The sequence below is a fragment of the Ambystoma mexicanum genome, chromosome 5p (genome assembly GCF_040938575.1).
Source record: "Ambystoma mexicanum isolate Mex_15411 chromosome 5p, UKY_AmexF1_1, whole genome shotgun sequence".
In the NCBI taxonomy this organism is placed as follows: Eukaryota; Metazoa; Chordata; class Amphibia; order Caudata; family Ambystomatidae; genus Ambystoma; species Ambystoma mexicanum.
In genome coordinates, this window is record NC_090930.1 from 307,005,499 (window position 1) to 307,019,224 (window position 13,726).

The 13,726-nt window shown below is 46.1% G+C and overlaps 1 protein-coding gene across 6 annotated transcripts in view; it reads right to left on the reverse strand.

Moving 5' to 3' along the window:
- The window catches only part of MTMR1 (myotubularin related protein 1), a 1,542,631-nt gene extending 1,530,750 nt beyond the window's left edge, over window positions 1–11,881 (reverse strand). For 5 of the 6 annotated variants that reach the window (XM_069612750.1, XM_069612749.1, XM_069612746.1 and 2 more), the window contains exon 1: window positions 11,571–11,866. In XM_069612750.1, coding sequence (XP_069468851.1) covers window positions 11,571–11,749 — 179 coding nt within the window. In that variant the 5' untranslated portion in view covers window positions 11,750–11,866. Of the gene's footprint in view, window positions 1–11,570 lie in introns of all 6 variants that reach the window. The other variant, XM_069612748.1, reaches the window with a different exon arrangement.
- Window positions 11,882–13,726: the final 1,845 nt, after the last annotated feature.

Here is a 13,726-nt window from a genome sequence, read left to right on the forward strand (position 1 = left end):
TCAACGCTGTGGGAGGCATTCAAGGTTTGGATCAGGGGGGGCTTTGATTTCTAAAACCACAGGACTATTGAAGTCCGTAAGACGTGAGTTAGCTGAAGTGGAGACCCAACTTCGAAACCTGGAAATGGTTAATAGTGGTACCCACAATAAAGATACCCTAGCAGATATTAATAAACTCCTAAAGGACTTTGATAAATTAGCCACAAGGGAAGTACAATACATGGCAGCCCCAGCTCCAGCACGCCGGTACGGGGCGAGCAATAAAGGCGGGAAGGTCCCTAGCCAACCTCATTAAAGCAGATCGCCACCACACCCCAATCACAAGCCACCACACCCCAATCACAAGCATCAATGCAATAGAGGGCGGGGTGGTTACCGGGGGGGGGGCAGGCCATCAACCATGAATTCTCTAAATTCTACCACAAACTATACAACAATCGCGATAAAAAAAAATTAAAAATAAAGAATTTAAAGAAAATTTGGAACCAGAAAGACAAGCATATCTCAATAACTTGGAATTCCCGAAACTCCCATTAGAAGCTAAAATGGCCCTCGAACAACCGGTAACTGAAGAAGAAATCACTGAGGCAATAAAAGCATTACGTTCTGGGAAGGCCCAGGGATCGGAGGGACGAATTATATAAGGAATTTCAGAAACAACTGGTCCCGATCATTTTGAAGGTATGGGAGGAGGCACTAGAATGAAACGAACTTCCCGATTTGAGAAGCAATAATAACTATCTTACCGAAACCCCGACGTCCTCCACAGGACATGTCATCATATAGGCCACTGTCACTAATCAACGCAGACGCCAAGTTATTTGCGAAAGTACTGGTGAATAGACTATTACCAAACATGCCAACATTGGTCCATCCCGACCAATGTGGGTTCATCCCCACAAGATCTACAGCTCTGAACTTACATAGGCTGTTTGGAATAATGGCGCAAATAAACCCAGAAGCAAGAGCGGTAGCGGTCTCCCTAGACGCCGAGAAAGCGTTCGTCTTCGTGTATCTCCTAGCGTTAGTTAGAAAATTTGGAATAGGTCCTAATTTTGTCCAATACGTAAAATTACTATACACAGAAACAGGTGCGAGGGTCCTTACGAACCACACGATTTCAGATCTGTTCATGCTGGACAGAGGCACTAGACAAGGCTGCCTGTTCTCGCCTATATTATTTGCACTAACCATAGAGCCCATGGCAATACTGGTTAGGCAAAAACATGGAGACAGAGGGATACGGGTCCACCTCAATCGATCTCACTATATGCATAGGACAACCTGTTGTATATCCGGGATCCTGAAATCAATCTATCACCCCTCATGACAGACATATATAAATTCACTGAATACTCTGGGTATAAGATCAATAACGAAAAATCAGAGATCCTTCCTTTGACACCGACCACAAAATGCCCAACGACAACTGCGAACCTCAAATGGGCGACCAAACACATACGATACCTGGGCATATTGGTATCCCGAGATAGGCAGACACTATACATAGACAATCACGAACAAGTACTGCAGCTCCTCAGCGCTAAATTCCAGACATGGGCTAAACTGCCCATATCCTTGAATGGCCGGGTCGCCATTCTCAAGATGGTAGTTCTCCCCCAAACTGCTCCAGCTCTTCGTAAACATACCCATATGGCCGGGAAGAACCTTTTTTGAAAAGTTACGATCAATGGTGATGGCATTTGTCTGGGATGGGAAGACTGCTCGAATGAGATGGGAGAAAATGACAGAACCGTGCTGCACTGACGCAGACACACTCCCCCCACACTTAACGATGTTAAAGCCAAATGGGAGAGTGACCTGAATTACAGACGAGAAATGGTCAAAATACTGCACGCTCACAAAACCTGTATCACTAAACGCAGGCCTACGTCTAATCCAATTCAAGGTCCTGAACAGACTCCATTATACCCCAGCCAAGATGGCTAAATTTACAACTGATCGAACTGGGGAATGCCCTAAATGTAAAACACCTCAAGCGGGGTCATTTCACATGTACTGGAAATGCCCTCCAGTGGCCGAATTCTGGGGGAAAGTGGCAGAAATTATAGAAGAAATAACACAGATCCCCCTCAAAAATATCTGTTTGGGGACATTGGCAAAAGTGTGGATACAACTAGGAGACTGTTTAATGTCGCCTGCGTAGTAGCCAAAAGATGCATACTGAAATGTTGGAAAAACTCTTCCCTGCCAAACGTCGAGAGTTTTCTCCGAGACCTGAAATATGTTAATGAATGCGAGGAATAATACATATTGACTGTACCAACAAGCAGTTGCCCCAAAGACATATGGGCCCCGTTCCGGATGTATCTGTGTGAAATGGCCTAAACGATGAAGCTTCTATGTAAATGCAAATGTACATCTGAATAATTGTCTAATAACGAAAGTCAAGTATGTACTGTCAATTAACTGTGCAATAAGTTGTCTCTGCTAAAGTCATCAATAAACAGAGTTAAAAAAAAATAAGAAGAAGAAATGAGCCCTGCAATGCATGGTGTAGCTGACCCAACCCTGTGGTGACACGGTGTTAAGCTATGCAAGCAACCAAGTACACATGGACGCTGAAAAAGCCCTTTCTCTGTCCTACCCACACATAGGTTTACAAATGTTGGGACTCCTGCGTGTCCTGAGATATATGGCACACAGTAAAACAGGTCAGCGGGCGGAATCACTTGCCAGAATAGAGACGAAGCCCTTTCAAGATAGTGTGGATACTCAATCTATCCTCTACAGCCTCAAACAGGTGGTAATTGTCTGAAATCACCCCTTCGTGGTTGGAGAAAAATATAAACGGTCTTAGACCTGACAGAAAACCACATGCATTTCCCTACTGCATGGTCATTCACATTCCCACCTCGCGTGTAGGAGTTATACCACTAGAGGACAGCCTGGCTCCATAGTTGATAGGATTGAATGTACCCAGTTATACACAAGGCTATTCTCAATATAGCATTGAATGTTCTCAGCTGCTTTTGTAGAGAAGACAAATATTTCTCAAATGTGTAAAGCTGGGAGTTTGTTATTCAGCAGATTAATTTTTGTACTGTATTTTAAATGATCAAGAACTGAATTGAGTATTACTGCATTACATTTTTTAGACATGGTTTCAAAATTATTTAAATTAATGTAATTTGCTGATGTTGGCTATGTATGTGATAAGTAATTTATAACGTGTCTGTACACAAGTGTTTCTAGGCGTGACAAGACAAGGGAGGGAAGACAAGACAAAAGATCTTACTAGGCCTTGTGTCATCCAGATCGTGCAAGAGCGAGATGTGCAAGGGGAAAGAGAGAAGGGGGATGAGGGGCGAGTGCCAGGGAGAGGGGAGGGGGAAGACAGGGCAGCGTGGCTCTGGGTAGTGCAAGGAGAACAAGGGACTGTAGGGTTACAGTTACAGGCTTACAGCCCCTAAGTGCGGGGTAGGCCCGGAGGCAGTGCAAGGGCGATTGATCAAGAAAGAGCCTGGTACCCAGTGAAACTCAGAGGGTAGCTAAGAAACCAGTCGGCACAGCAGACAGGTTGGTCAGCAGGGGAGGGAGAGAGAGAGAAAGTAGAGGAGAAGAGAAACGTTTTGAGATGCTTCTGGTACTTCAGGTGGTCCGGCACAAGTTTGAGAGGCAGGAAGGCCATTCCAGGGGGAGGCACCCGAGGAGAGGAGAGATCTACGCCCCCCTACTCTCTGCCTGGAGAAGCTTCCAACTCTTTAGAGAGTTGGAGGTAGCTGAGCAAAGGGCTAGAGAAGGAAGGTATTTTGGAAGAGAGCATTGGATGTAGTGCAGGCCCCAGAAAGCCTTGTGGACAATGCAAAGGGTCTTGAACTTGATCCTTGCAGCCGCCAGAAGCCAGTGGAGAGATTTTGGGGCTAGAGAGATATGGTCCCTGGGCTTGAGGCCAAGGATAAGGCTTGCACTCCTGTTCTGGATTAGTTGCAGAGGGTGGAGAGTAGAGGAAGACAGATTAAGAAAGAGGCTGTTGCAGTAGTCCAGCCTAGTGAGAACCAGGGCTCTGGAGACAGTGAGCTTCTGGGGGAAGTGAGACAGGGAAGTCTCCTTCTGAAAAAATGGATCTGGTAGTGGAACTTCTTGGCGATGTCTGACATGTGAGGAGAGAAAGAGTGGAGTCTAAGAGGACACCAAGGATTCTGGCCTCGAAGGAAGAGGGCCCAAGGCGGGCAGCCAGACCGAGAGAGGGAATGCCGGGGCAGGGGTCCCCAATGAGAAGGATCTCCGTTTTAATGGCATTAAGGCAGAGATCGTTGGAGGCACACCAATCCTGAATCACGGATAGACAGTCAGGAATAAGCGAGAGAGGTGAGGAGGCTGAGGGGAGCCAGAAGGAAGTTAGAGGAGAAGGTAGAGATCAAGGAGAGAGGATAGAGCCCTGGGGAACGCCACGTCTAGAGAGGTGGCGAGAGAAAGGGACCACGTTGGACCTGGGAGGGGCAGTCCAAGAGGAAGGAAATCAGTCACTACAGGGCCTGATCAGTGATGCCCAGGTTCTCACGGCGTTGATTATCAGGATTGCGTGGTTGACTGTGTCGAAATCAGAGGAAAGATCAAGAAGGATGTGGACAGAAGGAATGCTGGTGTCAAGGTTAGAGAGCAGATCTTCACAGGTGTTCAGGAGAGCAGTCTCCCTGCCTCTGGCAGCTCTGAAACCAGACTGATGGTCATGGAGGCAACCAACATATTCAGTGTGGAGAGTCAGCTGGGAGATGGCCAGATTTCCAAGAGTTTGCCCAGGAAAGGGGTGATGGGAGATTGGGTGATAGTTTGCCTAGCGCCTCACCGGTAGGATCAGTTTGCCTGGCAGGTAGGATCGACAGACTTCTCCATGAGGAGTGGGTGTACAAGGGAGTGCTTAAGGGGAGAGTGGAAAGTTCCAGTGGCGAAAGAGTGATTACAGAAATCGGCCAAAGCTCGAGCGAGGGCGTCAATACGTTCCTTAATGGTTCTGGAGGAGCAGGGGAGCACCTGTTTGTACGACACTTTAATAGATCAGACTTGTCTAGAAACCTTGTCATGTGCTGTCAGACAGAAAGAGGAGAAAGGAGGAGAAGAGGGAAAGATGGTCAAAGGGGAGCCGAGAAAGGAAGAAGAGATAGATGACAGGATGTCCAGAGTTTTAGATGAGAAGTGAGAGGCCTGAGCTGTACAGAGGGCCTGGGAGGGAACAGGAGAGGTAGAGACTGCAACAGGATTGGCCAGTTCCTTGCAGATTATAAAGAGTTCAGCCGTGTTGTTAGAGGCCGCAGAGACGCGGGCTTGAATGTGTGCTTTCATCTTGGGCAGGACATAGAGTCTGTATTGCAGGCGGCAGGCCTCTTTGTCAGAGGATGCGCCTAAAGCCCTCCATTTCCTCTCAGCCACCATGCGCTTGCGTTTCAGGATGGCGAGGTCGGAATCATACCAAGAGTTGCCAGACTGGCTGGAGAAACAATGGTTGCAAGCAAGTGGACAATCTAGTGGTCGTTTCGCAGTCCGTCATTCACTCCCTGCAGTAGTGGACAAAAGAAAACCTTTTGAAGAGGAAATCATTTAACACCCCTGCAGGAGAGGCTACTCTAACCACAGACTAATCGCTATCTGGGTGAGGAGTGCATCTTTTCGAGCATACTGCGCATGGCGCGTGGATACAGTGACCAGCAAACAAACACATCAACCTTCTCAATCTACAAGCAGTGTTCAAAGCTTTTCAGACTTTGAAACACCAGTTGCAGAGCAAACAGTCCTAGTCCTAACATACAGCATTACAGCCATGTTCTGTATAAACAAGGAAGGCAGGACACACTCACCAGGTCTGTCTAAACTAGCCCAGTACATATGGGATTCGGCAATAAAGCACAACACGTTCCTCCTAGCCCAGCATGTTCCTGGGGAACACAACTGTCTAGCCGATGTGCTAAGCACAAACATAGAACTTCCATCAGAGCACGAATGGCAGTTGCTCAAAGACAACCGACACAACTTTTGCATAAACTGGGACTGCCCAACATAGATCTCTCTGCAACTTGAAAGAACGCACAATGCACAGAAGTGTCTAGGTATTCTCAAACAGGGCCCAACGGGAAAGCTTTGTGGATGAACTGGTTGAATACGCTTTTCCACCACAACACCACTTCTAAACAAGATAGTCCTCAAAATTCACCAGGAAAATTCCAATAGTGCCAATGTGGGCACGTCAACCGTGGCTTTCACAAGTTGTCTCTTTGCACACCAGTCAAACTTTCATCACCTTACAACATGCTGTCCCAGCATCATGGAATAACTCTCCATCCATGTCCTCAAACACTGAACTTGGCAGCGTGGCTCCTGAAGTCAAAGTTTGGACATTTAAACTTGACACAAAGATGGACATCCTGAAAGAGGCACGCAACCCAACACGAGACGCTGCTATTTCAACAAGTGGAAACGCTTTATTTGGAGCAAAACATGCAGCATCAATCCTATTGAATGGATCACCTTCTCACATAGTTCTTGAACTGCTTTAGACTCAGAGTTAGTCTAACTCCCTTAGAGTTCATTTAGCTGCACTCTCTGCATACACCACCTCTCAGAGTAAAATATCTTGGTGGAAAGTTCCAGTAATTAAAGCCTTCAAGGAATGAGTTAAAAGATAAGACCCCACAATTAGAAATCCAACCCTTGGATGGGAATTGAATGCTGTACTTACTCATGGGTCACCCTTTTGAGCCAATGCATAAAACCAGTCTTAAACATGGCCATTACAGCAATAAGAAGGTTTAGTGAACTGCAAACCCTCAGTTCAAGATCAATTTGTTGTCATAAAGAAAGTGATTTTAAGAACACATCAATGTTTTTCTCAAAAATGTATCTCAAAGGTCCAGGTCAATCAATACATACAACTTCCAGCTTTTTTCTAACATCCAATCAGTTCAGCAGAAGCAAGGTTTACATTTTTATTTCAGTATTGCAAAAGGTTTACATTTAAGCTGTAGTGCAAAAAATAATTAGGTGCAAAAGGTATTTATTACGAAAAAATGATGTTTTACAGTTAACATTTTCTTTTTTACTCGCATTAAAAATACTTCCATTAGGAAAAATCATTTTACTCCCAACTTTAAAATAGGGAGTAATATAATCCCACTTCAGAATCTTATCTGGAGCACTGCACCCACCGATGGGTGTGTGCCCTCGTTACCTCCATCTAACTGATGTCCCTGGTAAATTAACATGCTTCCATCCATGTCACCCCAAGCTTCCTAGATGGCGCATGTTAAGACGGATTTCTGAACTCTGACCTGGTGGGCAGAGGTTGAGAAGGCCAGCCTAGTTCCTTGGTACAGGGTAACCTTCTGGACAAGCCAGACCAATCAAAGAAGCTTGGCGGTAGTCAAAACTAGGTCTCAGGAGGGTTGAGGGTGACTGAACGACCTCAATGAGCACACAGAGTAAAGGACACTTGCAATCACTCCCAGTCAGGTGTATATATATTAAAAATACATTTATTTCAGGGCTTTAGAGTTTCAACACACAAGTCAAATAACAGTAATACTATTAAGCCAACACAATCCTATCTAAATACATATATACAAGACCAATGGGGTCTAAAGGGTTAATGCACAAAATGGGTCCACAACCTAAAAGGGGAAGGAAACAGGCAGTCCAAATAGTGTTTAGTCCCTTCTGCACCCAACACACTCCTAACTAAAAGGCAGTCCAATCCCTAAGAAGAGTGGAGCCTATTGCTCAAATGTACATGCAATGCTGGCGCACGCAGTAGTTCAAATCGGCAAAACGGGGTCTCTTCAAGGGTCTGTAGCAGCTCAGGAAGGTGGGTGAGGCGGTGAAGAATAGGTTCCCACTATTCGAGGAGGGTCTCCACTTGAGGGCAGAGTCGATTCCAAGAGTTGGGAATAGTTTGCACTAGCAGTGGAAAGGAGAGGGCCCTCAGGGGCCACTCATGCATAAAAAGGGGATGGAGGCACTAGGGGCCACCGGTTAGAGTTGCGATTACTCACCGACCCCGGCACACTCCGGACCAAACTTCAGCAGTCGAGTCCACTTCGGTTGCAGGTTCAAGTGCGGCAATCTGGCGGCTCTGCGGCTTTCAGCAACGAAGATACAGCCATGATTCCCAAACGGGACAGTGGCGATTTCTCTGCTCCTGCTGGATGGATCAGCCAAGTTTCACTGCAGCAGGCTTCAGGGGCAAGAGGGACTACAAATGCAGCACACCTGCAAAGTTCATTACCACGGCTGGGCGACACAGTAACCGCGTATACACCGGTTCAGGCGCACTCACTTTACTCCAGACCTGGGAACGCCAAGTGTATGAAATTCGGTGTGAGCGTGCCGTGAACACAGAGCTAGCGAAGTACCAGGTTTCGAGGCCCTCCTCGAAACAGCAGCAGTATGAGGGCAAAGAATCTGTGTAAGCTGGTCAGCCCATTGGTTGGCCCAGGGACACTTCCGAGAAAGATGTTTGATGAAGGTGCCGAGAATAGTTGGTCCCACTATTCCAATGCGTCGAAGCGTCTTCACAGACCTACTAGGACGACCAAATGCAAAGGGGTCCCACGGGACGACAGCGGGCTCAGGTTGACAAACCTTCCAGCGGGTCACCAGCAGTTCCTTGACTCTGCTTCTTAGTTTCAGGATACTTGGATCCTATCCTTCGTTCAGTGAGAACTCCAGAGATCAACATGGTATGGGTGTTGGTGCCTTCTCTTATCCAGAATCTCCTTTGCGCCAAAACAAAGAGGACCCAATGGGAGATCTGCTCACATACAGGCATACCATACGTGGACCAATCACGGACCACGGTGGTCCCAGGTATTCACAGCACTCCAGACTCTCTGGCACACAGGATGTGAATTGGGAACAGACATCCGAGCCCACATCCTGGAGGCACACAAACAGGGGATGCAGAAGCCCGCGAAAACTTGGTGTTTTCAGGAGAACACATGCCCAAATAAGGGCTGACCTGGGTCGGCTCAACCTGGGGAAGGTGAAGGGGCAAGATGGCCAAAGAACAGGACAAAGAACCTTGTGGCTTTACCCGACAGGAAAGGGTTAAAAATATACAAAATGATAAGCTGCCAAGGCACAACTGCACTTCTAAAAAATCCTTGGAGTGTATCTAGGGCCTTTGCAAATGACTAATAGACCCAAGTGCAATTTACTGGAAGGTACATTGTACACTTGTTACATGTTGCAGAAAAGTTGCAACATTGGAAAGGACTAAGGGAAACAAAGTCTCCCAGTACTGACTGTCTTAGGGCATGTCAGTTTCCCCATAAAAAATGAGCGAAAAGCCCAGATGAATGCAGCAGAAGGCTGGGCTCCTCTGGTGTTCACAACTGGAGGGAAAATTACACATAAAATGGAAATCTTTCCCAACAGCGCACCTGCCTTTTTTACTCTCCAACAATAGGCAAACGGCCACAACAACAAAAAACAGGGTGCTATAGATTGGCACACTTCTGCTTGTTGTACTGCTGTGTTGCCACGAAGGTGATCGCTACTTCTGTGCTATCTGATCATAAGAGGGCCTGTAAAAATAAAAACACCTTTTTCATTTATATGCATTAGAATACAAATACTTTGTTTGCGTAAAAATCCCCAATTGGAAAGGAGAAATACTCCTGAAAAATCCTCTTTTCCTCTCAACTTCCAAAACGGGGAGTAAAATAATGACACCTCAAAAATGTACATAGAGCTCAAAAGGTATTCCGCACGCTCCTCTGGTCACAATCCTTGATGCATCGCCTCAGCTGCTCCCTCTGACCATTGATTGTCCCAGTCCCTGATACATACTTCAAACGCTTCTGTCTGTTGTACGTTTCTGAGATCAGAACCAGGGGAAGGCGTGGGCCACCTCTGCGGCAACCCAGGTCCACACACTCCTGGGGACCCTGCAGCCCTCACTCACCTCATGAACGGTGATGACAAGGATCATGTGTCCCGACACCACTCCACCAAACCTAGAAATAGGACAACCCAAAATGCTATAACACCTCTCTGCGTATTTAAAAGGATAGCTTTTTGTTGGTTTTGAATGGCAATTTGGTGTTAACGTTTGGGTGATAAGAACTGATGGGACTTTTTCACCCGACACTTCGACACGGCTTGACTACCGAAATCAGCATCTTCTATCGAGACACTTACATAAAAGAATAATATTACTTTCGTTTGATTTGGAACTTCAGGTTTTCTAAACACTGTGCATAATTACAAGCTACAGGTTGTCCGCCTTTAAAGCATGAAAGTAAGTTGAAGAATCAAGAGGATACCTCAGAATAGTCAATATACAAAGCTACAATCGCGCTCCTTGTAGTGAACGTATTTCGATTCATATATTTGTCAGGTTGCTTTATTATTATGTACCAGAAAGAGATGAGTCGATGTGGTCAGCCAAAGGCCTACATTGCAAACTGGGCTCAAATCCTTGCTTCTCCACTTAAGTTTGAAACCCTAGCCAAATCATTTTATGTTAGAAGTTGTAGTCCACATTCTGAGTCCATAAAAGTGATGCATTGTATACTATATTCGAAAAAAGGCCCTATCATAGTTTAACGCACTAGAAGCGTTGCTCCATTTATAATTAAAAATGAGTGACCATTCATATGCACATCAACATGTTAATTCGTTCTTTGTCACTCAATTTTTATAATACAACTCCCCGTGTTGCACTAGAGTATCGTAGATCGATATCAGTCCTTGTGGTGTCATTTTTTGTATTATCCTTATAGCGATACCAATACATATTCAAACTGGGTGGCCTCGCAAATCCTAGAACCGGCCGTGCAGGTGCCTCGGTACACGCCTCCCCCAAGCCCCACCTCCCAAATGTCATCGCTGGTACTTACCTCTACGGAGCTGCTCCTAGTAGCCTCATCTGGCTGCTCTGACAGGTACCGTCCCACTACTTCTGTTCCCTGAGATTCCTCCTCTTGTTGTGCCCGGTTAGATACCTACCAATCGCTGGTACCAACCTCCTCCTGCTGTGCCTGGTTAGATACCTACAGCCAACTACTGTCCCCGTTCCATCAATCAAGCTGATGTTCCCGTTTCCTCACTGTCCGCTGCAACTGCTCCGACAACGGACTCTAATTCCTGTCTCTAGCAACTTCGACGGGTGCTGTCCTGGCCCGTTTGCTGGGGCTGCCAGTGAATGCCACAAGTTGCTCGACTCCCCGGTAAACATCGCCCTCACTGGCATCTTGCCGTCTTTGACTAAATATCGGGGATTGCCATTGGTAGTTGGACTAAAACCCTGGACGCTGGGCTCAATAGGACCAGCCATTATAGTTAGTCAACGAGACTGGCCATTGGTGTCGCCAGCTGTGTTTCGTAGGGCAATCCGTGTGCACCAGAGACACTTGCACCTACCATGGAGGCTGAGGTACCAGATCATGCCATCACCCATTGTAACTCACGCCTCTGTTGCTATGCCTTGCTCTTGCAGCACCCAGGCATGCTTTCTCAAAGCACCAAGTGCCGTTTGATTGCACTCCTCTTTACATTATCACTTGTTCAACACTATCATCCGAGCGTAAATTGCTTGCATGACCCACCCCGGTTACCTGTCTAGGTCCTCCAAGCTGGGTTGACGGGTGCTCAGGTTTGGCTGGCGGGTCCCAGCTGCTGCCGCTGCTGCTGCTACCACCACAGCTGGTGGCGCGGCGGGTCTGGGGGGTTTCCTGGCAGAGGATACGGATGCTACACACACTGAGCTTGGCTCGTAAGGCGCCAGCTTGTCCATGGCTTCCGCAGGACGAGCTCCTGCTTCCTGCCGGCTGTTATCTGACAGAGAATTGCCCAGGCACAGGAAGCGCAGCTTGAGAATCAGAGGCGCTGTCACTTCTCTGCTCTAGCCGGACCTACAGTGAACACTGAAGAAGGACAAGAATACAGCACACCGGAAAGATGAACGTCACATTGGCGTCCATCTTGCTACAGGATGTTTTGCTTTCTATATATCATTCTCTCGGTGAATAAAGTATTCGCCGTTTTTTTTGTACAGACAATAACCATTGATGCATACGTTACTCGTAGTTATTTGACACCGGGGGCGCCTTTCATTAAAAGCGGTAGAGCATATTTACACTTTGGACATATTCTCACAAGGAAAGATATGTAATAGCTAAAATAATAAAACGAGGTTATTATGCCGTTTTTTTTAACTCGAGTTGATTCGTTTGTTATTTTTCTTCAAATGGCGAGTCAGCATTTTCAATATATGGTGGGCAGGGGTTGCAAACGTAAAGAAAGGCCATCATTTAAAAGGTATGGCCTTTGCAATTCTCGAGCTGGTTACTTACTGGTAATCTTTTTTACTATTAATTGGAGATGAGGATGGGATAGAGTTGTAGAGTTACCCCACACTCAGTGACGGAAGAAGAGCCTTTTACGCTAATGAGAGGAAGAATAGCTTCAAATAGATTGAGACCATACCTGCCTAACCTCCGGAATTTTTCCGGAGACTCCGGAATTTTAAGCATTTCTCCGGGTCTCCGGAAAAATCCCTTGAATCTCAGGAATTTTGAGATTCTTTCCGGGTCCCGTCATATTCCCCACCTGATTGGCTACCGGCGGCAGCCAATCAGGTGGAGAATATGACGGGACCCGGAAACGGCGCGAAATGTCCGTGCACACTGCCTGCAACACTATAATAATAGTGCTTCCAATCTATGTCATTGGATTGTAAGCAGTATTATTACGGTGGCGGTGCCACGTTCATTTTACTTACCATAGCACTGAAAATCATTCATTCAGTGCTATATTCAGCAAAATGAAGGCGGCGCCGCAGCCGAAATAATGCTGCTTTCAATCCATGTCATTCGATAGAAAGCAGCATTATTTCTGCAACGGCGCCGCATTCATTTTGCTTACTATAGCATTGAATGAATGAATGATTTTCAGTGCTGTGGTAAGCAAAATGAACGTGGCAACGCCGCCGTAATAATAGTGCTTTCCATCCAATGACATGGATTGAAAGCACTATTATTGTAGCCTTCATTTTGCTTATTATAGCATTGAAAATAATTCATTCAATGCTATAGTAAGCAAACTGAAGGCGCCGCTGCCGCAATAATAGCGCTTTCAATCCAATGACATGGATTGAAAGCACCATTATTTCGGCGGCTTTGCTTACTATAACATTGAATGAATTATGTTCAATGCTATAGTAAGCAAAATGAAGGCTACAACAATCGGGTTTACCTTTTTGAAAGGTGGGCGGGGCGTGTGGGCGGAGTCTTGTGTGGATGTGGGCGGGGCTTAAATCTCAGGAATTTTGATTTTCAAATGTAGGCAGGTATGATTGAGACCTGCTTGGCTCATGTTAAAAAAAGAGTAAATAAATTAGCATGGAAGAGATTATGAGGAAAGTGAAAAGGAGACAAGTTGAATATAAGAGATATTATGACGATAAAAAACATGTGAAAGGAAGTGTTATCAAAGAATGAACTAGAGTGGGTTTGCGCCAACACAATAATCAATCAGGTACTGCTTGAGTTGCAGTTTTATTACACAGTCCAGTGAACAGCCTGACACGTGTTTCGAGCAGTCCTTGCTCTTCCTCTGAGGTTTATAAATGAGGACGTGTTAACGCGGTCATATCAGGTAAGTAATGAGATTGCTGAGTTACAATTCTTCGCAGTTGCAGCAAAAAGTTATGAGACCCTCCGTGCTCGGGGTCAGTCAATAATATATTATAGGCAGCACATATACTAAAAAT